This window comes from Pan troglodytes, chromosome 19 (assembly GCF_028858775.2).
Source record: "Pan troglodytes isolate AG18354 chromosome 19, NHGRI_mPanTro3-v2.0_pri, whole genome shotgun sequence".
Classification (NCBI taxonomy): Eukaryota; Metazoa; Chordata; class Mammalia; order Primates; family Hominidae; genus Pan; species Pan troglodytes.
In genome coordinates, this window is record NC_072417.2 from 80320120 (window position 1) to 80348032 (window position 27913).

Genomic DNA, 27913 nt, shown 5'->3' on the forward strand with positions numbered 1-27913 from the left:
TCAAGTGAGAGGATGAGGGCTGAAAGCAATCAAGCTGTGATTGTAACCAGCCGGACTCAAAAAAAAAAAAAAAAAAAGTCTACAGTTTACCAGCATACACACTCAGTCTAGACTTTCCGCCACAATATCAAAGTACAAATTCTTCACAAATCACAACTCTATCCCAAATGTTCTTGTATGCTCTATGTTGCTTTTCTATTCTACTAAATGACTGATAGCTTTACAATGAGATTTGTTTTATTTAAAAAACACTTGCCAAATCACTACCCCACAAAATGTTGAGAATCAGAGGTAACTGTAGAAAGGAAATATGTATATACTGCTTTTATTATTGGAATATGTTTGTTAGTTGAATGAAAACAAACAGTAGCTAAAAAGGTTTCAAATGATAAAAAAACATATCTGGGTAAGTTATGACACAACTTTTTGTGTATTCAGACGACAGAAATCTGTATTTTTGCACCAATTGCAAATGCAAAGTTAACAATGAACTTGGGGAACTGAAAGGTCAAAGGGAGTCTCAAACATATTCACTATTTTAAACTTTAAGACAAAGAAGCTTAGAAAAAAAACCCCAACATATACACCATTATAACAGTCTTTTTTAAATGACTTCCAATTTTAACTTTTTTCTAAAGCATTAAGACCCTTATTGTAGATTATGTATCATCTCCTCTTTGGCTATGAGATGCGTAGTTTTGTTAACCAGAGACATTAATGAGTTCAGTTTCTGAGACCAGTCATTTAATAAATTATTTGGATCCTTGGGTCTCTGGAAGTTGATAATTCCTGCTAATCTGTCTACTTTAGCAAAGATGGTCTTGTTAACTACTAGATTTGAGAGAAAGGCTTCGGACTCCTGCAAGAGAGAAAGATGAATTGGATTAAGACAGGATAAATTACAGACGATAAACAAAACTTCAGAAAAGCATTCTCTGAACTCTTCATCCAAGAATATGCAGGGGAATTCATTCTTAAGAGTTAGTAACACTCAGCTGGGTGTGGTGGCTCACACCTGTAATCCCAGCACTTTGGGAGGCTGAAGTGGGTGAATCACTTGAGGTCAGGAGTTCAAGACCAGCCTGAGCAACATGGTGAAACCCCATCTCTACTAAAAATAACCAAAATTAGCCAGGCATGGTGGCACACGCCTGTAGTCCCAGCTACTCAGGAGGCTGAGGCAGGAGAATCACCTGAACCCTGGGAGGTAGAGGTTGAAGTGAGCTGAGATCGCACCAATGCACTCCCACCTGGGCGACAAGGTGAGACTCTGCCTCAAAAAAAAAAAAAAAAAAAAGAGTTAGCAACTGCTGACTTCCTATAATAAGTACTTATTTTACTGATAGTCTAGGGAATGAATAGAATCTGAGTAGACTCAGTCAGGGGTGAGTTTGAATCTGCCTCCTTGCAAGCTCAATACTGCTGGTATCCATGCCAACGGCAAGTTGGTCTACTCCCTTTGCTACAAAGTTTCCCCTTAAAAGGCAGTATGGTACAGTTAATTTGTTTCCAGAAATGCTGGGTTAGAATATATGCTCTGCTACTTGGCAACTATGCACCAGGGACAAGACACTTGACTTCTAAGGACTCTGGTACTCTCATTCATAAGTGACAAGAGCTGACAAGCTGATCAAGGAACAAACCTTCCAACTCTAATGTTCCATGAGTCTTACCACCTAAACTGTCACAGATCCTTCTGGGGACAGAAATGCTTTTCAGGCCATTACTACACACTTGGGTTAACTCCTCTTTGTGTGCTATGCATTTTGTCAACATGAAACATGCACCTAAAGACAACACTGTTCCAACAAGACCTAGGATCACTTGAAACTTAAGTTAGTTTTTGGTACTCAAGATTGCTTGGGAAACTATTACTCTATTACCTAAACATAAAATTAAATCATAACATTGATTTTCTTACTCAATTTTTACAAGTCAATATTCAAAAGGAATGCCTACAAATAACTCAAAGTTGATTACTACTTACATCAACAGATAGATCCAGAAGCTGTGCCATCCTTTTCATTGTTATCCGAGTATAATACTTGGCCATTATTCTAATATTCTGGGGAGAGGATAGAGAGCAGGGAGAACACGTAACATTTGTCAGTAAGTCTAAAAGTCCATTTATTTTCATATCCAAGTAAGTTTACTTAAAATGTTAGACTCAGAGCTTTTATTTTTCTACAGTCCATCACTGGAGCAAAGCTAGTTCTAAGTTTCAATAACAAAACTAAATACTTAGATATTTTGGTTTCTGTAGTTATTCTGAATTACTATGAATATTCTACACAGCTCTTTAAATATATATAGTCAAAATATATGCCTGTCTTAACTAGTGGTTAAAAATTATAATTGTACTGAAATATTTTTGCTGAGTGCAAGAATCTAAAGTTAAGATTTTCTAATTATAACACAAATGTTTTAAAGGCTAAAATCTAAAAAATGATTGGAGATCGATCGGGTGCAGGGACTCACACCTGTAATCCCAGCACTTTGGGAGGCTGAGGCAAGAAGACTGTTTGAGGCCAGGAGACCAAGACCAGCCTGGGAACACAGCAAGACCCCATCCCCACAAAAAATTTAAAAATTAGCTGAATATGGTGGTGCATGCCTATAGTCCTAGCTACCTAGGAAGCTGAGGGGGGAGAATTCTTTGAACCCGAGAATTCAAGGTTACAGTGTGCTATGACTGTGCCACTGTACTCCGGTCTGGATGACAGAGCTACACTGACTCTCTTTCAAAAAAAAAAAAAAAAGGTTAGACATCATTTCAAATACTCATCACTTTACCATTATTCCAATGACTTAAAGATAGCTTCAAATTAAATTTCCTAATTTTCACTGGCGATGGTGCTGAAGTTAAGACACAGAGACTCCCCTTTACTGTTCTTATTGGTAGTATTATTAACAATAGCACTCAAAAAAAGGTGGGGGAACAGTGGGGAGAAAAATGAACTCAATCTTTGAAGAAGCTACATCTTCTCCCATCTCTATCAGGGCTGATGGCAACACCAACACAACAGAAAGCATGAGAAGCATTCTTCTCTGTGCTTTTATCCTTTAAATCTAACCTTTTCCTTCATGCTTTAAGTCTAATCAATGGCTGCATTCTATTGATTTCCTTCCTTAAAACAATCCCATTCCAAGCAGTCTTTAATCCGTTGGCTACTGCCTTATTTAAAATCCATGTATCTCTCACCTTACTAGTCTTCTCTAGTCTCCTATCTCTCCAAATGCATTCTCCACACTCACTCTCAGAGGGACTTGGTGCGCAGGCTGCCCTCCCTTGTTCCTGTCTGCCCGATAACCTCACACTCCTCTTACAAACCTCACCTCAATCATCGATTCATCCGACCTGATCATTTCTCCATGTAGAACTACCAAAGTTTCCCATAAGCCTCCCTCTGCTCTCTAGATACTTGTACTACAATATCTGATACTCTTTTTATTTATAAGTACGTCTTTCCCTATAATTTTTAATCTTCTTATTAAAGGTAGAGTAATGGGTAATGTCTGTTTTTTTGAGACAGAGTCTTGCTCTGTCGCCCAGGCTGGAGTGCACTGGTGTGATCTCCGTTCACTGAAACCTCTGCCTCCTGGGTTCAAGCAATTCTCCTGCCTCAGCTTCCTGAGTAGCTGGGATTACAGGTGTGCGCCACCACGCCCAGCTAATTTTTGTATTTTTAGTGGAGATGGGGTTTCACCATGTTGGCCAGGCTTGTCTCGAACTCCTGACCTCAGGTGATCTGCCCACCTCAGCCTCCCAAAGTGCTGGGATCACAGGTGTGAGCCACCACGCCCGGCCTAGGGAGGGTACTGTCTTATTCTCCTGTGTGCCCTGGTGCTTTGTAAAGTGTCTGGCACACAGAAGGCTCACAATAAAGTTTGTTAGATGAAGGAGTGAATGGCAACATAATACAACATAACGGCAGTGATACTAAAAAGATCAAAGTTCAGGTTTAAGACATGTTACCTGCTTCCAAGACTAGTGAATATTAAGAGAGAAACACCCTCCTGCCCCCATTCTTCGGAAATTCTGTCTGGTTTATATGCTATAAATTTTGGATTCTTAAGAGGTTCTCTCACAATGAAGCAAGCTAAAATATAGCTATCTTTTCTGAAAAGCCAAAAATAGGGAAAAAACCCAAGATGAGTGAGATACATTCCAATATGCTTTGGGAAATGCAGAGTAAACATCTGAACACCAAATGTGCATCACTACTACAGTGGGCATAGAAAAAAAATATCCTAAGTGAAGAATTAAACACATAACATCCTAAATGAACATTTGGTTATCAAATGTGAAAAATAAAATAGTTTATGCTCAAAATTGCCAAAATTTAATTCTAAAAAGTAAATTCACTAAAGGTTAAAATAAAAATTGTCATCTCTATGACAGATTCTTACATGTTCAACAACTCTGTTCTTCAAGTCTTTCCACCTTTTTTCACCTTCCTCTGTAGAACCAAAAACATCCGTTGCAGGACTCTCAAGGGAACCTTTTCTTAATTCCATTCCATAGTCCTCAACAAGTGTGGACCAACGCATCAACTCCATTGTGGTAAAAAGCTTTAAAAGATCCCTGAAAATTGTATACATCTTAATATTCCAAATCTGTAAAAATTAAGTATTAACTAATATAATAGCAAAGTTCAAAAAATTCAGCAAAGACTGTTTTCGTTAAATTTTATTTAGTAGAATGAGACACCATATGATTATTGTGTATTTTACCAACTTTATTACCATTTTTCCCACAGTAGTTCAGAATACAGCATTCTCCCACTTAACACTCTGCTCTCTTCTGCACTGTCAATTTCTGAAATAACTGAATGTAAATGTACTCATGAAACAAACAGAAATAAGAGCCTGTTGTGTTTATGATGAAGCAAGTCTATTTTATATAATAGATTTTCACAAGTATGTATTTCTGAAAATCACAAAGCTCTAAACTACTAATGATGAAACTCTATCAAATAATTAATCAAAAGCTGCAAATGTAGACCTGATATGAAACTTCCACTTGATAAGCAATTTAGAAGAAAGTATGTTATAATCTCATTTACTGCTGATGCAATGCTAAAAAAAAAATTCCACCACGTTATCCTCTCTAGTTTTATTCTCTAGTATACTCTATCAGTAACCAATTAAGAAGTACACACTTAGGCCAGGCGCAGTGGCTCAAGCCTGTAATCCCAGCACTTGGGGTGGCCGAGGTGGGCGGATCACCTGGGGTCAGGAATTCGAGACCAGCCTGGCCAACATGGTGAAACCCTGTCTCTACTAAAAATACAAAAATTAGCTCAGCATGGTAGCGGGTGCCTGTAATCCCAGCTACTCGGAAGGTTGAGGCAGAAGAATCACTTGAACCCAGGAGGCAGAAGTTGCAGTGAGCTGAGATTACACCATTACACTCCAGTGTGGGCAACAATAGTAAAACTCCATCTCAAAAAAAGAAGTATACACAGAAGTATACACTTAGGTTAGCCAATTTTCTTTCAAAATGGTGTTTCGACTGAGATATATCATGCTAATTTCAAAAGTACTTACTTGTATTTGGGAATTTCTTCTAACTTCTTGTCACCACTTATTCGGTGAACCAAATCTGACTGTTCATTGTCAAAAGGAGCCAGGATAACATAGAGTACAACACTCTTCAGAGCCTAAAAGAGTTGTACAACAAGTTATATGCAAGACTGGACATAATGGAAACTTTGACAAAAACTGAACAATCATGGAATAACTATATATCCATTTCAAATTTTAAAGTCTTGGCCGGGCGCAGTGGCTCACGTCTGTAATCCCAGCACTTTGGGAGGCCGAGGCGGGCAGATCACCTGAGGTCAGATCGAGGCTATCCTGGCTAACACAGTGAAACCCCATCTCTACTAAAAATACAAAAATAAAAAAAAATTAGGCCGGGCACGGTGGCTCACGCCTATAATCCCAGCACTTCGGGAGGCCGAGGCAGGCGGATCACCTGAGGTCAGGAGATCGAGACCATCCTGGCTAATACGGTGAAACCCTGTCTCTACTAAAAAATACAAAAAATTAGCCGGGCGTGGGGGCGGGTGCCTGTAGTCCCAGATACTCGGGAGGCTGAGGCAGGAGAATGGTGTGAACCTGGGAGGAGGAGCTTGCAGTGAGCCGAGATTGCGCCACTGCACTCCAGCCTGGGCAAGAGTGAGACTCTGTCTCAAAAAAAAAAAAAAAAAAAAAAAAATTAGCTGGGCATGGTGGCACATGCCTGTAGTCCCAGCTACTCAGGAGACTGAGGCAGGCGAGTCACTTGAATCCGGGAGGCGGAGGTTGCAGTGAGCCAAGACTGCGCCACTGCACTCCAGCCTGGGCGACAGAGGGAGACTCTGTCTCAAAAACAAACGAAAAACAAATTAACAAACAAAAAAAAGTCTTAAGGGGAAAAATATTGCAAGGCTGCCTTTTCATAGTGTCTTTCTACAGTATTTAGTTTTCACAAAACTATTATAATAAATCATTGCTAATCTGACTTACTCCCCTCAGCTGACATTTTTCTTGACATTCATTTTTGACAAATGTATAAAGAAAAAGTTCTTATAACAAGTTAGCAGTATAAATGTGGAATATATATATAAATAAGCCCCTTAAAACAGCTTTTGTAAAATAATTTTCCAAAGTAATGCCGGGTCTTTATCTGCAACCTTTATTAGGATATGACCCACTGTACACATTTTAAACAGGAATCCTACATTTCTCCAAAAGTGAGACATAATCTAAACTATGGCTGCAATTGGACTGAATCAGTAATATACTGAAAAACACTGAATAGAAAGCAGCACCATACAATTGCATCTAACTATTGCAGTTAAAAAGATTTGAAAATAAAAAAAGCAAATTACTCTTCTGAATAAGAAGCCATGTCAATTACACGAATATATTCTTACCTGCTGCCATTTTTCACTTTCTGCCTGTATACAGGGAGTATCATATATTGCTCTGTAGTGCTTACAAATAGACAAATAGGATCCCTCATGTTGATCCAGCTGAATCATTAAATTATAGTACTTCAACTTTAATTTCTGCAAAAAAGTTGACAAAACAAATTGGGGTTTATGGGTTTTATTCATACTTTTAAAGTAAACATGTGGTCACAGATATGCTCACCTCTGTATTTTCTTCCTGGAAAAATTTGGTGTTAATTTTCTTGCTGATGATTTGTGTTCGAATGTAATCCTTCACAGCTAGGCAGAGCCTCATTTGCTCCAAAATAAATTCCACTCGCTCTTTCTTTTCCATTGACCCGTAGGTTTCCACCTAGCACAGTAATTCCCCAAATAAGTTTATAATACTTTGCAATTTTGTGAATTGCAATAAAATGAAATAGATATTAAAATATTCATCCTTGTTAAATAATAAGAACCTTCATGTATATAGGGAGAGTGTTGACAATTACATTAAAAGCTAGTTACCGCTAGAAAATTACAATTTATAATGGATTTTCCCCCTTTTGGTATAAAATTCTATGAATTTTAACTCATGTAGTGATTTGCATAACCATCATCACAATGAAGATACAGAACCCCAAAAATCTTCCTCATACTGCCCCTTTATAATCACACACTTCCCCCACTCATAAGCCCTCCTAAGACATCCAGTGATCTGTACTTCATCACTACAAATTTGTCTTTTCAAGAATGTCAAATATAGTATGTAATTCTTTGAGGCTGTCTTTATTCACTCTGTATAATGGCCTAAACTGTAAGATTCACTCAAGTTTATACATCAATAGTTCATTTATTTTTATTGCTTAGTAGTATTCCATTGTACAGACATACCACAGTTTATTCACCTGTTGAAGGATATCTGAGCTGATTTTATCTTTTTACTATCACAAATAAAGCTATTCTGAACACGTTTTGTAGACTGGGTTTATGTAAACGTAAGTTTTCATTTCCCGTGGGTAAATACTCAAGAGTGGGATTGCTGGGTCATATGGTAAGCATACGTGTAACTTTATAAGAAACTGCCAAACTGTTTTCCAGACTGGCTGCACCACCTTGCATTCTCACCAGTAAGGTACAGGAGTTCCAGGTGCTTTGCATCCCCACCAGCAATGAGTATTTTATTGTTTAAACTGTAGGCATTTTAATAGGTATGTAGTGGTACCCCATTGTGGTTTTAATTTGCATCTTCTTAATGGCTAATGAGGAAATGACAATTTTCAGTATGAAAAAAGATGCCATTCACAGGCTTTCAATCAAAATCCAAAACAATTATTGGTCCCAAACATTTTGGATAAGGGATACTCAACCTATATTTCCATTAGAAAATGCTGCTGACAAAACAAAGTTTTACCAACTCTAAAATGCAATACCTTACCTGTAACTCCTGTAAAATGGAGGCTGCCTCTTTCACATCACCATTTTGTTCTTTTATAGTTGCTAATGTTTTAGTCAGTCGCGCACGCTCAATTTCAACATAAATCTACAAATGAGAAATTTACACAATCAAAATTCCGTGGAAACGTGTTAAAATTTAAAAAGCAGGCTGGGTATGTTGGCTCACAACTGTAATCCTGACATTTTGGAAGGCTGAGGCAGAAGGATCGCTTGAGTCCAGGAGTTTGAGACCAGCCTGGGAAACATGTTGAGCCCGTCTCTACTAAAAATCAAAACATTAGCTGAGTGTGGTGGCATGCACCTTTAGTCCCAGCTACTTGGGATGGTGCCACAGGAGGATCACTTGAGCCCCAGAGTTCAAGGCTACAGTGAGCCATGATCAGGCCACTGCACTCTAGCCTCAACAACAGAGTGAGACTGTCTCAAAAAAATAAAAGGTAGAACTGAACTACTTTTTTTTGTTTTTTGAGATGGAGTTTCGCTCTTGTTGCCCAGGCCAGAGTGCAGTGGCGTGATCTCGGCTCACCACAACCTCTACCTCCCGGGTTCAAGCGATTTTCCTGCCTCAGCCTCCAGAGTAGCTGGGATTACAGGCATGCGCCACCACGCCCAGCTAATTTTGTATTTTTAGGAGAGAGGGTGTTCCTCCATGTTGGTCAGGCTGGTCTTGAACTCCAGACCTTAGGTGATCTGCCCATCTCGGCCTCCCAAGGTGCTGGGATTACAGGCGTGAGCCACTGTGCCTGGCCAGAACCGAACTATTCTTTAACCCAGCTATAAGAATATTTTACAGCTCTTGTGCACTTTATCTGCCATGTACAAATACAGCTGTGAGACATTTTATATTTCACAAATATAGCCATAATTCTTAAGAAAATGTCTCTATAAAACCTTATCCATATTTTGTAACTCTGCTTTGAGAACCTAAATATGAAATTACTATGTTTAACAAATAATAGGACCACAAGCTACATAAACGGCACAGAAGATGCAAAATGCCTTGTGATTATTTGAAAAGTGTGTTATATGTAGTCCAATGTCTTCAATTAATACTCTAATTCTGACTTTTCTTTAAATACAAGACTACCTTCTTTAAAAATATCTAATTTTGCTAGGTATTAAAGTTGTTAACTTTTTTGTAGCTATAAGTAATGTTAGTAGATTTATAATTTCCAACAAATTAAACACCAAAAATATGACTACAGTATAACCTAAAGCACCTAGTGAATGAATTTTCATGCTTAGGCTTGCTTACCCTATTTTCAATAATATCAAACTAATTACAGCTTCCTACATCTATTATACATTTCTTACTTTGTTATCTTTGAATATTATTTCCTCTATGTCTAAAATGCTCTTCTCCCACACCCTGACCCTGTAGAATTTTTATTCATTTTTTTTAAAGTCACATTTAAATCCGTGATAAGATACCCAATTCCCAGAAAAATCTAGATATACCATGGCTGTCAGTATTTAAATAGATTCATTTGCAGAAAGGGATGTACAAAGACATTATTGGTTGAATTACAGTGATGACATTTTGTGTATTTCTTTAAAAAATAAACATAAAAATATACAAAATATCTACATACATTAAGTATCTCTGAATACAGAAAAAACAGTTCATATCATTTTGAGTTATGTCAACAGAAAATTTACCTTGCCTTCGGTAACCATTCGTAGAGTATCAATTAATCGAAGTTTGATAGGAAGGTCTGTGATTTCCTCAACATAAGTACAGCACTGTTGAACCATTTTGGCAACAGCCTAAAATATTAAAAACCATTCATAAGTAAAATACATTCCTCACAGAGCGAAAAAATGTATTTTATTGATCAAAGAGCAATGATCGAACTTGGTCTTCCCAAGTAACTCTAGACACCGAAATGTCATAAAGAACATCACATCGAAATCTCACTGATACCTAAAAAGTACCGAGTACCCCGTAACAAGTCAGTAAAGGTCAGGAAAACCTCAGATGCAGAGATGCAGCCAAGCAGGAAAACATGGAAGAAATGGCATCTGACTAGGGGAAGAGAAAGCAGAGGTCCACAGCGGCTTGAAGCCATGACTTGCAGACACTGTGACTGAGGAGGAAAAAGGCAGTGGCAAAGGCAAAAGGTGAAACGGTTCTACCACCCGGGTGGGAGGAAGAGCCACAGTCACCCAAATTCACCTCAATACCATGTGACACTGAGAGCCAGAGACCCTCATGCCTTCAGTTTCCTCACAGGTTCTATCAAGGGGCTAGAATACACTCCCTTCAGCACTAACATTCTATGAGCCAGGTCACAAATCAGCAAACATTTTCTGTAAATTTTTGCAAATGTTCATAAAGTAGTTATTTTGGACTTTGTGGGCCAGTCTCTGTGGCAACTATTCAACTCTGCCTCCTTAAAAACAAATGAGTGTGGCTGTGTCCCAATGACTTTATTTATAAAAATAGGAGGCGGGTGGCATTTGATTTGTGTCCCATCATTTGCCAATGCTTGATCTAGATTTTAAGCAATATATGATAATCACTAACAATCAGGACCATGGGTCAGGCGTGGTGGCTCACACCTGTAATCCCAGCACTCTGGGAGGCAGAGATGGGCGGATCACGAGGTCAAGAGATCGAGACCAACCTGGCTAACATGGTGAAACCCTGTCTCTACTAAAAATACAAAAAAATTAACCGGGCGTGGTGGCAGATGCCTGTAGTTCCAGCTACTTGGGAGGCTGAGGCAGGAGAATGGTGTGAACCCGGGAGGCGGAGCTTGCAGTAAGCCAAGATCGCGCCACTGCACTTCAGCCTGGGCGACAGATCAAGACTTGTCTCAAAATAATAATAATAATAATAATAATAATTATTATTATTATTATTAGGACCATGAGTCATCAAGAAAATGTTAAATTACATTAAGTATATTTTGGTTAAGGCAGCAGAAAAGTGAATAGAATATCTTAGAAAGATTTCCATGAAAAACATTTAATGTTTAAGCAGCTCAGGCTAAATGTTTTTGTTGTGGAGGTGGTTTTATTTTATTTTAGATTCAGGGGGTACATGTGGAGGTTTGTTTCATGAATATATTGTATAGTGGTGAGGTATGGGCCTCTAGCAAACCTATCACCCAAACAGTGAACATTGCACCCAATAGGTAATTTTGGATACACAGGTAACCCTCACCTCCTTTCATCCTCCCTGCTTTTGGAGTCCTCAGTGTCTGTTATTTCCATCTTTTTTTTTTTTTAATTAAAAACATTTTTTTGGCTGGGTACGGTGGCTCATGCCTGTAATCCCAGACTTTGGGAGGCTGAGGCCGGCGGATCACGAGGTCAAGAGATCGAGACCATTCTGGCCAACATGGCAAAACCCAGTCTCTACTAAAAATACAAAAATTAGCCGGGTGTGGTGGTGCATGCCTGTAGTCCCAGCTACTCAGGAGTCTGAGACAGGAGAATTGCTTGAACCCAGTGAGCCAAGATCGCGCCACTGCACTCCCGCCTGGCGACAAGAGCGATAATCTCTCTCAAAAAAAAAAAAAAAAAAAAAAAAAAAAAATTTTTTTAAAGAGATAGGGCCTCACTTTGTCACCCAGGCTGGAGTGCACTGGCATGACCACAGCTCACTGCTACCTCAAATTCCTGGCCTCATGTGATGTTCCCACCTCAGCCTCTTGGGCAGCTGGGACTACAGGTATGTGCCACCACACTCAGCTAATTTTTTTAAAGTTTTTTTGTAAAGACAGGGGTCTCACCATCTTCATGCCCACGTGCACCTACTGTTTAACTTCCATTTATCAATGAGAACAAGCAGTATTAAACTTTTAACTATCTGAAACACTGGCTATTTAGAGACCCAGGCATTCTAGAAAGCTATGGTTTTATTGTAAACTATAACTCTTTCAATAAGTTCAAGGCCCTAGGACATGTAGTGTCTCACAAAACATAGGATGCCTGTAAAGTTAATTATAATAATAATTTCTAGAAGAGCACACAACTTGATAATTCTAAAAGCTGTGCAAAAAATACATGAACAGAAATCAGATGGGGTTAAAAACAACAACTACAGTAGTCCCCACTTACGAAGGTTTTGCTTTCCAGTTTCAGTTAGCCATGGTCAACTGTGGTGTGAAAATATTAAATGGAAAACTCCATGTATAAACAATCTATAAGCTTTAAGCTGCACACCATTCTGAGTAGCGATGAAATCAAATGCAGTCCCTCAAATCACCCTTTGGTCCAGTGTCTCCACACTACCCACCCTAGTCACTCAGTAGCCATCTCTGTCTCATGTGATCCACTGTATCCAGGGCAGTGCTTGTGCTCAAGCAACCCTTATTATACTTCACAATGGCTTCAAAGCCCAAGAGTGGTGATGCTGGCCATTTGTATATGCCAAAGCGAAGCCATAAAGTGCCTCCTTTAAATGAAAAGGTGAAAGTTCTCAACAAGGAAAAAGCATAGTGGATATATGGTTTTGTACTATCTGTGGTTTCTGGTCTCCAGAGAGGATTTTTGGACATATTCCTTATGGACAAAGGGGGACTACTGTACATTAACACGCTAACAATGCAATGGGGAAGCTATTAAAAAAATTCTAATAATAAGTGAACGTCTTGCTCCTCTCTGAAAAAAATGCAAGACATTCAGGAAGTTACAGTTGGAGTGACCCCTTGGGCTCAAGTGACAGACAATGAATATAAACCATTCATATTAAGCAATTTTAGAAAAGGTTATTTCCTTCCTTCCTTTCCTTCCCTTCCTCCTTTCCCCCCCTCCCTCTCTCTCTTTCTTTTGAGACAGTCTCGCTCTGTCGCCCAGGCTAGAGTGCGATCTTGGCTCACTGCAGCCTCCGCCTCCTGGGGTTCAAGCGATTCTCCTGCCTCAGACTTCTGAGTAGCTGGGACTATGTGCGCCACCATGCCTGGCTAATTGTTTTTGTATTTTTAGCAAGGACAGGGTTTCGCCATGTTGCCCAGGTTGGTCTTAAACTCCTGAGCTCAGGAAATCCGCCTGCCTCGACCTCCCAAAGTGCTAGGATTACAGGTGTGAGCCACCATGCCCAGCCAAAAAGTTTATTTTCTTAAAGCTACTTTCTAAGTCTGCTTAAGCAAAAAATAAATTTCGTAGGCAAAAAATAATTATGAGAAAAGAGGACTCTGTGGGCCACAGAGACATTTATGTTTCCTAAGAACTTTCCATAGCTATGAAGACATAATATGTTACAAGGAAAGGAGCATGCCTGGCTCCACTTCTGGCTGTCACTAGCCAGCGGTGAGAGAGACTCAAATTCCTCTCTCTCCAAGAAGCCTTCCCCAATAAATCTAACTCAACATATTTTCTTCCTTCTTTCACATTTCTTTGTACATCTATTACTCTTGTGTCACTTATACATTGCCTAATGTATGTGTAGCAATTAAAAAAAAATCTTAAGACTACTTGTTAAAGATGTGCTATGATTACTTGTGACTTACATACGTTACTAACCAATAGGGTGCCAAGGGTAAGAACTATAGGCTGCATGTCTCTTCACATTCCAAGCACTTTACATAAAAATATGTTTCTCCATTTGGAAATTAACAGGGCCAGGGGCCAGGCACAGTGGCTCATGCCTGTAATCCCAGAACTTTGGCAGACAAGGCAAAGGCAGGAGGACTGCTTAAGCTCACGAATTAGAGGCCTGGTCAACATAGCAGGACTCCGTCTCTACAAAAAGTACAAAAATTAACTGGGTGTGATGGCTTGTGCCTGTAGCACCAGCTACTCGGGAGGCTGATGGGGAGGACTGCTTGAGCCTATGAGATTGAGGCTGCAGTGAGCTATGATTGCACCACTGCACTCTAGCCTGGGCGACAGAGACTGTTTCAAAAAAAAAAAAGGGAAGAAAAAAGTAAGCGTTAAGCAACACCCCCTACTAGCTCTGAGTTTTTATGGCATGAGAAATTAAAGTTTAAGATGTGTGCTTTCAATTGTTCTAATACTACATAAAACATAAATTTTTGTTGATTTCAACCTAGGTTGCCCCAAGACTTCTAATTAAGGAGCCCTTTCAAAATTGTCCCATAGAGAGTAAGTTTCTTAGAAAATAGAGTAAGACGATGGTTTGTCTAATAATTGTCTCTCAAACCACTGAACTGGGCACCAAAAGGCACATTTAAGTAAATTTCATGGCTGGGTGCGGTGGCTCACGCCTGTAATCCCAGCACTTTGAGAAGCTGAGGTGGGTGGATCACTTGAGGTCAGGAGTTCGAGACCAACCTGGGCAACATGGTGAAACCCTGACTCTACTGAAAATACAAAAATTAGCTGGGTGTGGTGGCACATGCCTGTAATCTCAGCTACTTGGGAGGCTCAGGCAGAAGAAGTGCATAAACCCGAGGGGCGGAGGTTGCAGTGAGCAGAGATGGTGCCACTGCACTCCAGCCTGGGCGACAGAGCAAGACTCTGTCTCAAATAAATAAATAAATACATAAATTTCACATTTCACATTCACATATTTTAGGTTGTCTCAATTAAATTAAATCTATACTAATTCTTCACATCGGCTTGCATATTTTTGGTTTTTTTTTTTTTTTTTGGAGACAAGAGTCTCATCCTGTTGCCCAGGCTGCAAAGCAATGGCACAATCTCGGCTCACTGCAACCTCTGCCTCCCCAGTCAACTGATTCTCCTGCCACAGCCTCCCAAGTAGCTGGTATTACAGGTGCCTGCCACCACACTCAGCTAATTTTTGTATTTTTTGTATAGACAGGGTTTCACAGTATTGCCCAGACTGGTCTCGAACTCCTGGGCTCAAGCAATCCGCCCACCTTGGCCTCCCAAAGTGCTGGTATTACAGGTGTGATCCACTGCACTGAGCCAACACTGTCTTTTATATGCATGTAAACTTACCTAAAGAAAAATAAACCAAAATCAATTACAGTAACTGACTTCTGCAAAAAATAATTTAACCCACTTTAATACTATCCTTACCCTAGAAGCAGTCTAATTAATAAAATCAGGAATTTGTCCAGTAACACTATATATCTATTTTTGGTTCCATTACATCCTCTTTTACAATGCCATTGTCTTTATTATTTAAAGCAAGAAATTAAAACCCAGAAACTACTCAGGAAACAGTATTTAAAAGATGAGATAAAAATGTAAAAAATGAGATCTACTTGTACAGGGGAACATTTAAATATATCTCAAGAAGAATAAGGAAACAGTAAAGAAAAATCCAACTTCACCAAAACACTAAAAGAGAACTTACATAATCTCTAAACAAAATGAGCAAAATAGTCTCTCTAAAAATGGCCTCAAAAATAAGTTGGAAGCCGGGTGCAGTGGCTCATGCCTGTAATCCCAGCACTTTGGGAGGCTGAGGTGGGAGGACCACTTAAGCCCAGGAGTTCAAGACCAGCCTGGGCAATGTAGCGAGACCCAAGCCCCCATTTCTACACACACACACACACACACACACACACACACACACACGCACACACACACAAGATTACATGTTTAACAGTACATTCTTTTGGCAGACTTCAGTTTTCTCAGGCAGGCACTCTAAGTGGGGGTTGGGTCATCCTGGAAATGCAGCCTTGAGCTGTTAGAAACAATCTTAGTATTTGTTTAAGTCTACACAGGACAAGGTTAAGGACTTGTCAAGAAGAGGGCTCAGAGAGTTTAGTCAAGGAGAGAAATCTTTATCAACATGCATAGTTTTTGAATGTCAGTAATACCTCAAAAAGCTGTTTTGCAAAAAAAATCATATATTGGGATAATATAAGAAAATGAAATATTTAGTTACTACTAAAAAAAAATTTTGAAACAGCATAAAAAGATGTGTTTAATAAAAGAGATATGACTAAATAAAATCAGAATATCAGCTTGATAAATTACAACAAAACCATTTAAAATAATAAAAGTGGGGCTAGGCACAGGGACTCATGCCTGTAATTCTAGCATTTTGAGAGGCCAAGACAGAGGGATCACTTGAGCCCAGGAGTTTGAGACCAGCTTGGGTAATATAGTGAGACCTCATCTCTACAAAAAATAAAAAAAATTGGCCAGGTGTGGTGGCATGCGCTTACAGTCCCAGCTGCTTAGGGGCTGAGGTGGGAAGACTGCTTGAGCCCAGGAGGTTGAGGCTGCAGTCAGTTGTAGTCATACCACTGCACTCCAGCCTGGGTGACAGAGTGAGACCCTGTCTCAAAATAAGTAAATAAATAAGGAAAAAATAAAAGTAGCAATACCAAAATAGAACAAAGCTGTATGAACACTCTAAGTACAACACAATTTTTAAAAATATGCAAACATATAAAGACTAGAAGAAAAAACAGAAAACAGTCATATCATTGTGAGAATGTAGACTGAATTTTAAAACACCCTCTAGGATGTTACAATGTTGACTTAACACATTTTAAACAGACTTATAGAAGAGCTTGTGAAAAGTTCTGAAATACAAATGCTTTTGTGTTTGGAGCAGACATGATCATGAACTCACTTGTTTTAACTGACTCCGCCTTTTGGACAAAAGCATAATATTTTCATTAAGTAAATCCCATTCTTTAGCCTCATAGCACATCTTCACTACTGCAACTAAGATACGGGATGTAGACACCATATCGGAAGCCTGTAAGGGTAAAAATATATTGAAAGTTAATGGAACAATGTTCAATGAAATTAATGGTAACTGAGCTTTCCCCTGTAAACTACTCACAGTACGAGTCTGCTTTTCCAGAGAGAGAAGGGTTTCAATGACTTCTTGAAGTCTTCCTTCCTAAAACAAAAGATGAAAATGAACAATAAAAAAACACACAAAATGCAAATAACTAGTCTAAAATGAAATGGTTTTGACACAGAAAAGGAAAAATCAACAGCCTCTTCTAGAGGAAAAGGACTACCCATAACTAGTTTTGTTTCTCTCCTTTTCATGATAGTGCTTCCTTCTCTAGTGGGTTCCATCAGTCAGTGGTTCCCTACTTGAAGCCCATAAGCTATTTTTAATATTTTTAAATGCCTAAGAGAAACTGAACATATAACAATCATGTAACACCTAAGAAAACATCAAGTCTTTGTTTTGGATTCTAATTTATCAACTCAGTGTGGTAACACCTGTTTATCTTATTCTTTTTTTTTTTTTTTTTGAGACAGAGTCTCACTCTTTCACCCAGGCTGAAGTGCAGTGGCACCATCTCGGCTCACTGCAACCTCCACCTCCCGGGTTCTAGCGATTCTCATGCCTCAGCCTCCGGAGCAGGTGGGACTACAGGAGTGCCCCACCACACCCGGCTAATTTTTGTTATTTTTTGTAGAGATGGGCTTTCACCATGTTGGCCAGGCTGGTCTTGAACTCCTGACCTCAAGCGATCATCCCACCTCGGCCTCCCAAAGTGCTGGGATTCCAGGCCTGAGCCACTGCATCTGGTGGATCCTGTTCTGATCAGAGACTCTAAGTGGTAGTCACATGTGTCTTTAAAGAATAAAAACAGAGGCCGGGTGCAGTGGCTCATGCCTGTAATGACAGCATTTTAGGAGGCCGAAGGGGGCAGATATCTTGAACTCAGGAGTTCGAGACCAGGCTGGGCTACATGGCGAAACCTGTCTCTACAAAAAAATACAAAAATTAGCTGGGCATTGTGGTGCATACCTGTAGTCCCAGCTACTCTGGAGGCTGAAGTGGGAGGCTGGCTTGAGCCATGGAGGTGAAGGCTGCAGTAAGCCAAGATCGCACCACTGCACTCTAGCATGGGCGACAGAGTGAGAACCTGTCTCAAAAAAAAAAAAAGAAAAAAAAAAGTAGGAAAATAAATGATTCCTTTATGAAGTTACCGTCACCCTAACAGATATTTTAAAATACAGAGTTCCAAGGAGAAATAAAAAGAATGCTTGGAGCTAAAAGACAGGAAACTATGGTTTAATTTTTCAATGACTTTAAGAATAAATTAGTAATCATGCTTACCGGAAATGAAGGCATCTGAGAACACTCACACATGCTATCCTTCAAGTCATGCTCTTGAGCAGATACTGATTCAACTGAAATACAGTTTCTGACAACTTACACTAACCTCTCCACATCTCTAACTCAGATGTAAAAATAAAACATGCTCCCTAGGCTATATATTTAGAGATTGGAACAATAAAACTCAAATAATATAAACATAAATGATAATACACCAGGACTAAAACAAGTTATCCTATTAGGAACCACACATTTTGATAAAACCAAAACCAACATACAGCACAAAAACTGCACTCATTGGCCAGGCATGGTGTCTCACGTACTGTAATCCCAGCACTTTGGGAGGCTGAGGTGGGAGGACACTTGAGCCCAGGAATTCGAGACCAGCATGGAAAATAGGGGCAGATCCTGTCTCTACAAAAAATTTACAAATTAGCTGGGCACGGTAGCCTGTGCCTGTGGTCCTAGCTACCCCGGAGGCTGAGGCGGAAGAATCACTTGAGTGCAAGAGTTTGAGGCTGCAGTGAGCTAGGAATGTACCACTGCACTCCAGCCTGGGTGACAGAGTGAGACCTGGTCTCTAGATAAAAAATTTTAAAAATGCATTTATTTAACATGCTAATATTAATAACTATCATGTAAATACCTCTGACAATAAATTGAAATGAGAAGAGTATTGTTTAAAAATTGTTTTTCTAACCAAAAATGAATTTTTTTTTATCTTAATAACATTCATGGATGATACGTGAGTACTATCCTTTTCTACTGATGAAAGAAACTTATTAAATAGCTTCTGAATTATGGGCATAAATAATGTTTTGACTTTTTAAAATACTGCTGCCATATTTTTCCAAGATAGCTTTTAAACATGCATGAATCTTCCATGCGGCACAGCATATATACTGCATGGCCCCTGTCTGAACTTATTTTAATTAAATCTGAAATATGTGATTCTTAACATATTTTAACAACGTTTCCTGTTTGGAGAGCCCTAGTTCTCCTTTCTCTGAAAGTTCTATAGATTTATATATATAATAAATACTGGCTAAATGTTCATCAGAGGAAAAAAACAATGAACAAATCTATAAATTCTCCAAAGTTGAAGGCTAATAAATCCTAAAAGATGAAAGAATCTTAGAACTAGAAAGACGGCTAGGCATTATTTAATTCAATCACTTCATTTTAGAGATTAAAAAGACTGAGGACTAAACAGCTTAAAATGACTTGCTTAGCCACAAAAGGAAATGAGCAGCACTAGATCCAGGGCTCCTGCCTCAAGCTCCAAAGCTCTCTCCACTAGAGTGCAGCGCTTCCCCTACTGTACTAGTTTAAATCTCACCTTTCGCTTTGATCAAAGTCATCTCTATGGTTACTATCTGGCAACAAAATGAAGGGCAAAAATAGTTAAAATGCAAAATACTGTTTAATGACAGTCACCCGTCACATTTGCAATTACTATTAGTCACGTGACTGTGATCAATAGAGTGTGGTTTAATATATGGTATTCTAATTCAGAAGCATGGGTATTAAATTGCACCATACATGTGAGAGAATCACACATTGGCCTAAAGCCACAGTCTGGAGTATCAACAAAACATTAAACGTCATTTTCTTACAAAGGCATTTTTGGATAACACTCTCTAAAAATCAGTAGTCACTTAGTACCTCTTCCTTTCATACTCAACCATACTGACTCTACTCTGCAATTACCTCAAACTACATTCTATTTTGGTGTTTACTGTCTTTCCAATCTCAGTAGAATGCGAACTCTGTAAGAGCAGGGATGCCATGTCTATACTGTTCATCACTGCAGTTCAGTGAGCTGCATCACACCAAGCACATGCCACTGCTTCTGCAGACACTATGGTCCATCCTTCCATCCTTGTATCAGTTACTGATGCACATAGCTTACCTCCTAAGTGGTCTACAAGTTCCTTTAGGGCTGGATCCTCGTTTACTTGTCACTTCTCTTTGCACCAACCTCCATATAATACGTGTTGAATGGATTGGCACTCACCTGATCTGTATTCAGTTGATCTCAATGGCTTACAATTCCTGATTCTTACTGTCACAATAAGCAGGATGTGACAAACTATACCGTTGACAATTTAGTGCTATTTGAAGGACACTACCATCACTTCATTTAATACAATTTCCAATTTTCAAATCATCCCCCTTTTTTCTCCCAATCTTCCACATTCTACCCTATGGCTAAACATCCTCCTCTTTTTCCTGTCTATTCACTCAGGTCCTGAAATTCCAACTCCTTGATGCTGCCTTTCAACTCAGAGGAACAAATGGTTAGAAAGCTATCCAAAACCAACCTGTTAGAACATGTGACTTCAGTGACTCATTTTCCTCATTAAAATAATCCTTGTAAATGATGTAAGCGACTAATGAGTTTGTTCAACATCAATGTTGAGTATAAGTTCTGTTTGCACCTCCTTTAATTCCTGAATGAATCCAATCTTTCAATGATTTGTTACACAACCTAAATAAGAAAGAAAAAGGCTAATAAAAAGTCACCACAGCCAGGCATGGTGGCTCACGCCTGTAATCCCAACACTTTGGGAGGCCAAGACGGGCAGATCACTTGAGGTCAGGAGTTCAAGACCAGCCTGGTCAACATGGTGAAACCCCATCTCTACTAAAAATACAAAATTTAGCCAGGCGTGGTGGTAAGCACCTGTAATCCCAACTACTTGGGAGGCTGAGGCACAAGAATCACTTGAACCCGGGAACGGGAGGTTGCAGTGAGCTGAGATCATGCCTCTGCACTCCAGCCTGGGTGAAAGAGCGAAACTCGGTCTAAAAAAAAAGTCACCACAAATAGTTGAAATTTAAAGCCAGTCCAATACTCCCCCTACATAGTCCAACTTTTAAAGTGACCTATTCCTTAAAGGGGTCTCTTTTGTTTAAGCTGTTAACAATGTAAACTGTTTTACATTTCACTTGCTCTTTTTGACATTAACCATAAGAGGCTGAAGGTGACCAAAAGAAATGAAAAGACATTAAGCCAGGTACAGTGTTGTGCACTACCAGCTACTCAGAAAGCTGAAGCAGGAAGATCTCTTAAGCTCAAGAGTTTGAGATCCCTGTATCTAAAAAAAAAAAAAAAAAAAAAAAAAGGAAGGAAGGGAAGGAAGGAAGGAAGGGAGGGAGGGAGGGAGGGAGAGAGGGAGAGAGGGAGGAAGACATTAACATTTAGGCCTAGTGTTCCATTACTGGAACGCTAAGCTTGTGGGAGTTATTTATATCCTACTGCTCAAGGTCATGGCCAAGATCTGATTTTTTCACAAAAAATGGGTTAAGAGGAAGGAGAATCAAAGGATACATTCAATTTAAGAATGTAAGTAGTCCCCAAATAACCATGTGCCAAATACAACATAATCAAAAAGAGAATGAGAAACCCTCAGTATATTAAGAACTGCTAAATACATATCTTTACAGTTCAGAAAAGGCCCTCCTTAATTTTTAACTCCTGAATACAAGGCGAAGAGATAACCATCATCAAGAACTAGTATCACTTTTACTAACACCCCATCAACCCGACACAGGGTGCTTACACACCAATCACAGAGGCGGTAGAATGGTTAATTTATACAGGCTCTGGCTGGGCACGGTGGCTCACGCCTGTAATCCCAGCATTCTGGGAGGCTGAGGCGGGTGGATCACAATATCAAGAGTTTGAGACCAGCCTAGCTAGTATGGTGAAACCCTGTCTGTACTAAAAATACAGGCATGGTAGTGCACGCCTGTAGTCCCAGCTACTGGGGACGCCGAGGCAGGAGAATTCCTTGAACCCGGGAGATGGAGGTTGCAGTGAGCCGAGATCGCGCCACTGCACTCCAGCCTGGGCAACAGAGCAAGAGTCCATCTCAAAAAAAAAAAAAAAAACCAAAAAAACCCACTACAGGCTCTGCAGCCAGACTGCTCGGGTCTAAATCCCAGCTGTACTACCATATTACCTTGAGTAAAACACAAGCTCTCTGACTCTCAATTTTCTCTTCAGCGAAGTGGGCACAATAATTGTACCAATCCACAGGGTTGGTGTAAGATTTAAATCAATACCTATAAAGGCATGCCTGGAACACAGTATGAGTACATATCATTATCATCATAGCAGCTGACATTTTAATAAAACGTATACAGCAATAAATACTAGTTATTATCATTTGCAACATGGGTGTTAGGACAGACATAAAACTGTACTAGGTGACAACTACAAGTGATTTAAATGATCTACATTTGGCAATTTTACAACCCAACTCTAGAATTTGTCTGCCTTTCTAAGGCTTCCGCTAAATACAGTTTCCCATCTAATACATTATTAAGTCTCTATATACAACTTTTTTTTTTTTTAAGAGATAAGGTCTCACTCTGTTGCCCAGGGTTCAGTGCAGTGATGCGATCATAGCTCACTGCAACCTCGAACTACTGCGCTCAAGTGATCCTCCTGCCTCAGCCTCCAGAGTAGCTGGGACAACAGGTGCGTACCACAACACCTGGCTAATTTTAAAAATTTTTTTGTAGAGACAGCATCTCGTTAGGCTGGCCTCAAACTCCTGGCCTCAAGTGATCTTTCCACCTGGGCCTCCCAAAGTGCTATATACACAATTTTCATCTTCAAATGTCTTTCACATTTAAAGTAAAAAATGTCTTAAGGAAATTAAGGACAGAATTGATAATCTCTTAAAGAGGTAGTAGCAAAAAGAACACTATTCTTTTTACCAGGAGATGTGAGTTTGATCTGCCTTGAATAAACCACTTAAGCTGCCTGAAGCTTAAATTTTCTCACAAGTGAAAATAACAAGACGTTCTTCATAGTTTGATGGGCTCAAAATAAAATCAAAAGAATGTATACTAACTGTTCCATACATTCCAATGTAGAAATGCAATGTTAATTTTTTTTTATGTTTGGCAGAATGGTTAGAAAATAATATGAAATGGAAAATAAAAAGCAGCCGGGCACGGTGGCTCATGCCTGTAATCCCAGCACTTTGGGAGGCAGAGACAGGTGGATCACCTGAGGCCAGGAGTTTGAGACCATCCTGACCAACATGGTAAAACCCCGTCTCTACTAAAAATACAAAATAAGCTGGACGTAGTGGTGCATGCCGGTAATCCCAGATACTCGGGAGGCTGAGGCACGAGAATCGCTTGAAACCGGGAGGTGGAGGTTGCAGTGAGCCAAGATCGCGCCACTGCACTCCAGCCTGGGCAACAAGAGCGAAACTCTGTCTCGAAACAAAAAATAAAAAAAATAAATAAAAAGCAAAACAGAAAAATATGTTTAAAAAAATTAACCAGGAGTGTAGGGTAACCATCTAATTTAAAGTTGAAACTGGCTCGGTATCAAAAAACAAACAAAAAAAAGTATACCCTCCCACAACATATACCTTGTTTTATTCAGCTGGCACACTGGCTTAAAAAAAAAAATCAAAATTCAAATGTATCTATCTTAACAGGCCCCAACATTCTTTTTTTAAAACACTTCTGTTACCCACTGGACACCTAAAAAGGCATATGGTATTGGAGTTTGCAAGTTTTTCAACAGCCTGGAGCATAACAACAATTATTTAGGAATAAATGCTACATAAGATCACCAGAACAACTGTAGCAGTGAAGTCTTTTTTCTTACTGATCTATAAGCTGTTCGAGGGCAAGAGCTTTGTCTAGTAATCTCTGTACTTCTCATAGTGTCTAACACTGACTAGGTCTTGCAAACAGTAGACTGGTATTAACAGAAATTCATAAAAGGAAGATTTGGTTGTCCTTCTCTAGAGCAAATTACTTGTTTCTTCCTTATGGACACTATCATTCTATTAATTCCAAAGTGGAGGTTCAGGGGCTGACCTTGGCCTGTATGTTTTGTTCTAGCTACATTGTATTGGCTCAAATAGTATTTTAATATGACAGATTAGTATCCAATTTCTAAATATTAACGTATTTAATGAGAAATTCATCTTCCTGGTTTCTCCCTCAAATTAGCAGCATCGACAATACTCGGCCTTCATCCCCAATTGGCAAAGATTATCTGAAGGTGAAGATCTGCCGCCTCCTTTTCCTGGGCAGGTGCTCGAAAGTTCAGGTTTTTGGCCAGCCGCGGTGGCTCACGCCTGTAATCCCAGCACTTTGGCAGGCAGAGGTGGGTGGATCACTTTAGGTCAGGAGGTCGCGTACGACCAGCCTGGCCAACGTAGTGAAACCCCGTCTCTACTAAAAGTACAAAAATTAGCCGGGCGTGGTGGCACCTGTAGTCCTAGCTACTCGGGAGGCGGAGGCAGGAGAATCGTTTGAACCCGGGAGGCAGGGGTTGCAGTCAGCCAAGACTGCGCCACTGCACTCCATCCTGGGTGAAAAAAGTGAAACTCCGTCTCAAAAAAAAAAAAAAAAAAAAAAAAGAGTTCAGGTTTTCACTACAATAGGCTTCTAGGCAGGACAGCATGGTGTGTGAGGGCACCAGCTCCAGAATCTAGAATCGGTCTGCCTGGGTTTGCTTCTTGGCTTCACCACTTTACTAGCTGTACGATCTTGGGGCATGTGATTCAACTTTTTCTAGCCCAAGTTTTCTTACCTGTAAAATAAGGATAATAGTAATAGCCATCGTATAGGGCTGAGGTGAGGATCAAATGGCTTAGTGCATGTAAGCACGGTGCCTGACACTGCAGAAACTACTCAACAAATATCAGTTATTGTTATCTGTCTGGCATTGGAGGCGGCTGAGTTTTCCCACCCTTATGTAACTGATGTTTGTTGATGCTAGCTGCTAGAAAGCTCTTAATGAATTTGTGGCTCCCCCTCAGCAAGCATACTGAACCTAAGATATACATACGTACCAACTTTATCACCTTTCTCCATCCTTGTTTCTTGGAAAGCCCGTTAAACTCTTATAGTGCCTACTTGTCTTTACTTTTGTAGTTCTGTCTTCAGTAATGACTCCACCCCACCTCAATCTTACTAATTCTTCAAGACCCAATACAAACGTCAGCCTTCCTGTGAAACCTTCCCTTATGGCACCATTAAGAATGCATAGCTTCCTTCTCGGTGTTCCAGTAACACTTTCCCCTTGTATGGCCCTCACCACCATGCATGACTTGACTAATTCATCACGTACATCAACTCCTAAAGGACAGGGTCCTGTGTTAGTCATCTTCGTACTATCACTTTCCTGCCCCTTCTCCTGGCCAAAGACCAGGCACATAGCCATGATCCACAAACGATGTAACGACATAAATTGATTGAGCAACAGCAACAGAACGAAACTCTCTGATCTAGCCTGAATACTGAAGCGGCCTTAACCCCTGGGAAACTACTAAGGTAAATATCACTTAAACAGCATCCAAGAAACGGCAAAAAGTTAAACGGAGCCCTAAGTCCCACGGAGGGAAGTGACCATCTGTTTTGGGGAGGGTCTGGGAAGCTATAGGCGCTGGCGTACTCCGCAGCCCTGGCCGGGCCGACCTGGGGTCTCCCACTCGTGCAGGCCCAACTAGGGCTGGACAGGCATTGGGGGGTGCACGCTCCAGCCCGCAGGCCCCCTGAGGCCTAAGCAGGCTCCGCGCCGTGACTCAGCCCCTGGCGCCCGCCAACAGCCAGCCGGCCTCTCCTCACCTTGGCTAGCTTCGCACACTCGGGTAGGCGCTGATCCACCGTGGCGCTGTAGTCCACCTCCATCTTGACGATGCGCCCGTCAGCCCGCTCCGAGCCGCCGTCCGCCATGGTCCCCGCCTGAGCGTCCCTTGCTGTACCCCTGCTTCGGCCACCACTCGTCACCCACACCGGAAGTTGCCCGCGCACCCGCTCAGGCAGCCCATCGGGAGCCCACGCGAAGGACCCCTCGAGGTCCCCGGCGCTGGTTGCCACTCAGGCACTGCCGCGGACAGCCTGGGGGTGGGGCTTGAGGCGCGCGGGGCGGGACTCGCCACTCCAGCCTGCAGCGTCAGGTTTTGTCTCTGGGAACATCAGACTTTTTATCTAAAATTTGCGATGAGAAAAGCGAGTGTAATAGAACAGACCATCTCATATACCCCTACACCCCTGCTTCGAAATATGATTTCTCAGGACCGTGGCCAGTCGCTTTTCTTGGATCTCGGTTTTCTCATCTCTACATCAGGAGGCTAAAATAAACCTTAAAATAGAAAATTCTAAGGTTTTATCTACTTGAGAATCTTGGTGGCTTACTCTGTGGGATCTCTGAAAGCTCCTAAGAGAAGATATGGCAGCAGCTCAGTCATTTAATAAGCAAAGTGGTTTTTCTCTTTGTTTTCATTTTCACTGTAATCCACTAAGTTGGTAAAAAGAAAAGTTAAAAACACATATTTGTTATCCCTATAGGATTTTCGTGAGCATCAAACTAGATGACATGTGAGACAATTTCAATTCTTAAGGGCCTTACAGGTTTTATGTGTTATCATTCATACCATGCTGGTCCCTAGAAAATAGCTTGAGATCTTAAAAAAGCTTAGGATCCTTGAAAATGGAAATGAGGCCAGGCGCGGTGGCTCACGCCTGTAACCCCAGCCCTTTGGGAGGCTGAGGCGGGCGGATCATGAGGTCAGGAGATCGAGACCATCGTGGCTAACACGGTGAAACCCCGTCTCTACTAAAAATACAAAAAATTAGCCGGGCGTGGTGGCGGGCGCCTGTAGTCCCCAGCTACTCGGGAGGCTGAGGCAGGAGAATGGCGTGAACCCGGGAGGCGAAGCTTGCAGTGAGCCGGCGAGATTGCACCACTGCACTCCAGCCTGGGCGACAGAGCAAGACTCCGTCTCAAAAAAAAAAAAAAAAAAAAAAAAGAAAAGTAAAGAAAATGGGAATGAGGTTGTGTTTGGTGTGGGCATATGGTCAACAGCAGCCTGGAAAGCAAACAGTAAAACGGGAAATCTTGGAGTGGTTTATCTATTATGTTAGTGGTTCTCAATTTAATTAGTGCCGACATCGCTTTATAGATGCTGAATAGATCTCTTTGTTTGTTTTAACTGCAATGAAAATCAGGGAAAATATAAACCATCTACAAGCAAAATAAGACAATATCTCAGCTATAATCTGTAATGTAGAGGAGAAACAAATTTTACCTTTTTTTATTTTTGTAGAGATAGCAGCTATACTACGTAGCCCAGGCTGGTCTCAAACACCTGGCCTCAAGCAGTCCTCTCACCTTGGCCTCCTAAAGTGCTGAGATTACAGGTGTGAGCCACTGTGCCCAACCAAGAAACAAATTTTAAAATAGCAAAATAATATATATTTCAAGAGATAAGGGCTAAAACATGTCTACAGTGGAAAATACAAGGAAGTAGTTATTTACACCCATACACAATAACTATAAATGTAAAAGCTGCAACTGCAACAGGTGTGTTCTCTTGGTTCCTGAAGCATGGTAAGGGCCTATTGTTGGTGACATTTTCCAAAATGGTGAGCAACAAGCCACTTCTTGGTAAAGCTCTTATTGTTTTTTTTTTTTTATTTTATAGTCCATCAGATGGGTCTTATGGCTCATGCCTATAATCCCAGCACTTCGGGATGCTGAGGTGGGTGGATCACTTGAGGCCAGTAGTTCAAGACCAGCCTGACCAATATGGCAAAACCCCGTCTGTACTAAAAA

At 40.5% G+C, this 27913-nt stretch overlaps 1 protein-coding gene across 1 annotated transcript; it reads right to left on the minus strand.

Annotated features, from left to right (window-relative positions):
- Positions 1-219: 219 nt before the first annotated feature.
- Positions 220-26368, minus strand: PSMD12 (proteasome 26S subunit, non-ATPase 12). Its single transcript, XM_511639.9, has 11 exons — positions 25924-26368; positions 17068-17127; positions 16852-16980; positions 10038-10145; positions 8359-8463; positions 7144-7293; positions 6924-7058; positions 5551-5663; positions 4411-4585; positions 1988-2065; positions 220-859 (listed from the first exon to the last, which is right to left on the minus strand). Exons 1-11 carry the CDS (start codon positions 26029-26031, stop codon positions 650-652), a joined length of 1371 nt encoding a protein of 456 aa, XP_511639.2. The 5' UTR covers positions 26032-26368; the 3' UTR covers positions 220-649.
- Positions 26369-27913: the final 1545 nt, after the last annotated feature.

Bases quoted from the DNA above. Each gene is read 5' to 3' on its own strand.
- PSMD12 (XM_511639.9), bottom strand. From the start codon at position 26,031: ATGGCGGACGGCGGCTCGGAGCGGGCTGACGGGCGCATCGTCAAGATG. The intron at 7,059-7,143 runs GTGAGCATATCT...ACTTTTTTGCAG, and splicing joins TCCAGGAAGAAAATACAGAG to AAATTAAAGTTGAAGTACTA. The intron at 860-1,987 runs GTAAGTAGTAAT...TCTCTCTTGCAG, and splicing joins TTCTGGATCTATCTGTTGAT to GAGTCCGAAGCCTTTCTCTC.